This window comes from Gekko japonicus, unplaced genomic scaffold, assembly GCF_001447785.1.
Source record: "Gekko japonicus isolate JY-2015 unplaced genomic scaffold, Gekko_japonicus_V1.1 scaffold409, whole genome shotgun sequence".
Classification (NCBI taxonomy): domain Eukaryota; kingdom Metazoa; phylum Chordata; class Lepidosauria; order Squamata; family Gekkonidae; genus Gekko; species Gekko japonicus.
This window is the reverse complement of record NW_015161963.1, coordinates 334,766-338,196: the sequence shown is the minus strand read 5'-3', so window position 1 is coordinate 338,196 and position 3,431 is coordinate 334,766. Positions and strand designations below refer to the sequence as shown.

The 3,431-nt window shown below is 50.5% G+C and overlaps 1 protein-coding gene across 1 annotated transcript in view; it reads left to right on the top strand.

The window, feature by feature from the left end:
• Positions 1-631: 631 nt before the first annotated feature.
• MLEC (malectin) overlaps positions 632-3,431 on the top strand; it is a 20,979-nt gene continuing 18,179 nt past the window's right edge. The window contains exon 1 of the mRNA XM_015429618.1: positions 632-961. Coding sequence (XP_015285104.1) covers positions 745-961 — 217 coding nt within the window. The 5' untranslated portion in view covers positions 632-744. The remainder of the gene's footprint in view (positions 962-3,431) is intronic.

Below are 3,431 nucleotides of genomic sequence, written 5' to 3'. Positions count from 1 at the left end.
AACGGCTCAAGAACCAACTTCCGGCCACTACTCTCCCCATACTGCATCGCGCTCACTAGCTGCGCTGGAGTTTTCTGATTGGGCAATCAGTCACGGGCTCTACCAATACGTGTCAGAAAGGTGGGAGAAGGGGAAACGGACGGGGCTAATTTTGTTCCGTGAAAACAGTCGCAAGGGAAAAGTAACCCTTTCCCGATAGCTTGCAATAAAAAATCTCGTGCCTAGATAAGCCACTCCAGTTTGAAGATAAAGTACAACCCGAATTCCTCCCCCCTCCGTCAAACATGGATGGCATCACCTCAATAGGTGGAATATGCCACCCGCTCGTAAAGAGAAAGGCGGGAAGCGTGTGTAGAGGCGGGGGAGGGACTTAAAAAACCTTTCCCGTTCAAATGGTTCGTTCCACTGCCTTAGCGCTCGCTGGCCGCGCTATCCCCCGCAAACAGTTCGCTCGCACTTTGTGTTCTCAACGCAACTTGCTCCTTTGCTGTGCGCGTCTGTGGGCCGGCTGCCTTGCCCATACGCAAATAAAGGAACTCTGGCAGCCAACAGGGTGGCGAGACTATGCGACGTAGTGTGGTGATTGGCTGACGCTGTGGGTAGCCGGCACAGCGAGTTGGTTAGGCTGCCCCCTTGCTGCGGTTGAGGCCACGAAGGTGTCGGTGTGAGGCGGACGGCATGTGCAGGAACGGCGGCGGCGGGGCGGGGCTGTTGCCGCGCTGAAGGGCAAGGAAAGAGCCGGAGATGGTGGCGGCCACGGTGGCGGCCGGGACCGGTGGGCCGCCGCTTCTGGCCGCCCTCCTTCTCCTCCCGCTGCTGTTGCCGCCGCCTCCTTACGCCGCAGAAGGGGCCGGCCTGGCGGAGAAGGTGATCTGGGCGGTGAACGCGGGTGGCGAGGCCCATCTAGATGTCCACGGCATCCACTTCCGCAAGGATCCACTCGAGGGGCGGGTGGGACGAGGTGAGCCCTCAGCCAGGCCTTTGCTTGGACCTTCTTCGCACCACTTTGCGCGTGGTCAGCTTGTGGAACTCCCTGCCACGAGACGAGGGGTGGCCGCCGCCTTAAACGTCACCCAGTTATAGGAGAGAATAGGTTTATTAGCAGTGGTAGCTGTCTGGATCTTCTGTCTGCAGGTGCTGGGGAGGTCTGTTTGTGAGGCAGGCATTCATTGCAGGCATGGATTTATACGGTTGTGAACATGGTTGAAGACTGTGGGAGAGGGGCAGTTACTAAACACTAGAGCAGGAGGTGGGCCAATGAAATCTGTTGGCAGCAGCCCCAAAACAGAGGAAAGAGGGTACCTATAAGTGCATAATGCAGAGAACTTGCTGAACTCGCTGCTGCTACCAGATGTGGGAATGACCTCATCTTCAGTGGTTGCCGAAATGGCCAGACAAATGAATGGGTGAAGATGCATTGGTCTTGCCATGCTAGCTAAATGGAAGTTCCAGGCGTAAAGGCAAGACATTTTATTTGCTTTGTTTAAGCTCTGTAGTCATAACTATTACAGTTATCGGATGTCTTATGCTATGTGATTAAAATACTTCTCTGTGTTTTGTATCCTCCCTTGAATCTCAATTAGAAAGGTTGGCTGAAGATAAAATAAATGTCTCTGAATGTCAGCGGCTGCAGGCAAATCAGAGGATGGCTATCATGCCCTTTTATGTGAGCTTCCTGGAGGCATCTAGGAACTATTTTTGACATCAGAATGTTAAAATAGGTCAGGTAGTCCTTTGGTCTGACCCAACAGGGTGGTAGTTAGATTTTTGACACACAATTACCCACCACTACCAGCTCTGTCTCTTCTCAAATATCCACTTAAATTCTGTCTAGTGCAGTGGGAACAAAGGCATGCTTTCTTCTTATTCCAAATTAACAGGCTTCCTCTCCAGCACTAATCAGGTGCCACGTGCTTGGTGCACCTATTAGAAGCAACCACTGGGAAATGCCTATGTGGCTCATAATAAAGTTTTGACTAAAAGGAGTTTAACAATCTGTGTTAGCACAGTATTATAATGATTAACAATAATATCTAAGGAGACAATGAAAGGGCCACACCAGTCACTAAGAAATGTAAAAAAGGCCAAGGCCAACAGTGCATGTAAAATAAAAGTACATATTTTATTACTCAGCTAAAATTCTGTATGTGTTCCACCAACGGGCTACTAATCTTTTACTCTTGTTGAAGGAACACTGAAAGACTAAGGTTCCCAGGAGAAGCCTGGTGGTGAAAGGCATAGGGAATTCTTAGCTGAGTAATAAGATGTATATTTTTACTTTGGTCTAATTTTTATCTAGCGGTAATATCTGTATATCTTTGAATGGAAAGACACAGTAAATGTATCAAGTAAAGAAAATTATTGCAGTAGGAAGCTCTTGCCCTAAACTGGACGGCCCAGGGCCTTCCTGATCTCATCAGATCTCAGAAGCTAAGGAGGGTCGGATAAAAGGAGGATATAGACAAGCTGGAACATGTCCAGAGGAGGGCAACGAAAATGGTGAGGGGTCTGGAGACCAAGTCCTATAAGGAAAGGTTGAAGGAGCTGGGTATGTTTAGCCTGGATAGGAAACGACTGAGAGGTGATATGATAACCTTCTTCAAGTACTTGAAGGGCTGTCATGTGGTGCGGAGTTGTTTTCTGTTGCTCCAGAAGGTCGGACCAGAACCAACGAGTTGAAATTAAATCAAGAGTTTTCAGCAAAATATTAGGAAGAACTTCCCGACAGAGCAGTACCTCAGTGGAACAGGCTTCCTCAGGAGGTGGTTGACTCTCCTTTGGAGGTTTTTAAAACATAGGCTAGATGGCCATCTGACAGCAATGCTGATTCTGTGAACTTAGGCAGATCATGAAAGGGAGGGCAGGAAGGGTTGCATCAGTACTTAGTTCTTGTCGCCCTTTCTTACATGCCCAGGGAAATGCTGATCACCACTTTGGGGTGAGGCAGCAATTTTTCTCCAGGCCAGTTTGGCTGGAGATCCTGGAGGTTTTCTTGTAATCTTCTGGGCATGGAGTAGGGGTCACTGGGTGTGTGGGGGAGTAGTTGTGAATTTCCTGCATTGTGCATGGGGTTGGACTAGATGGCCCTGGAAGTACCTTCCAACTCTATGATTCTGAGGCCCCGGTCACGCGGGAGGTTTTGGCCCGGAAGAGGGACGGATCGGGGGCGCAGCAAACAGGCGCAATCCCACTGCAACATCTGGGAATCGGCGCGCACCCGTTCCCGATCCGTCCCTTCAGAACGAAAATGCAGTGCAAAAAAGAACCTACTAACTGGTAGGACTTACCTGAAGCACCGCAGCAAGCGTGACCGTGAGATCGCCGGCACGCTCGTCTGCAGGAGCAGTTGAGGCTCCCGGCCGAACTGCGCATGCGCACACATACGGAGTTCGGCTGCCTCGCTCTCCTTTCCGTGGTTCCCCCCCACCCGC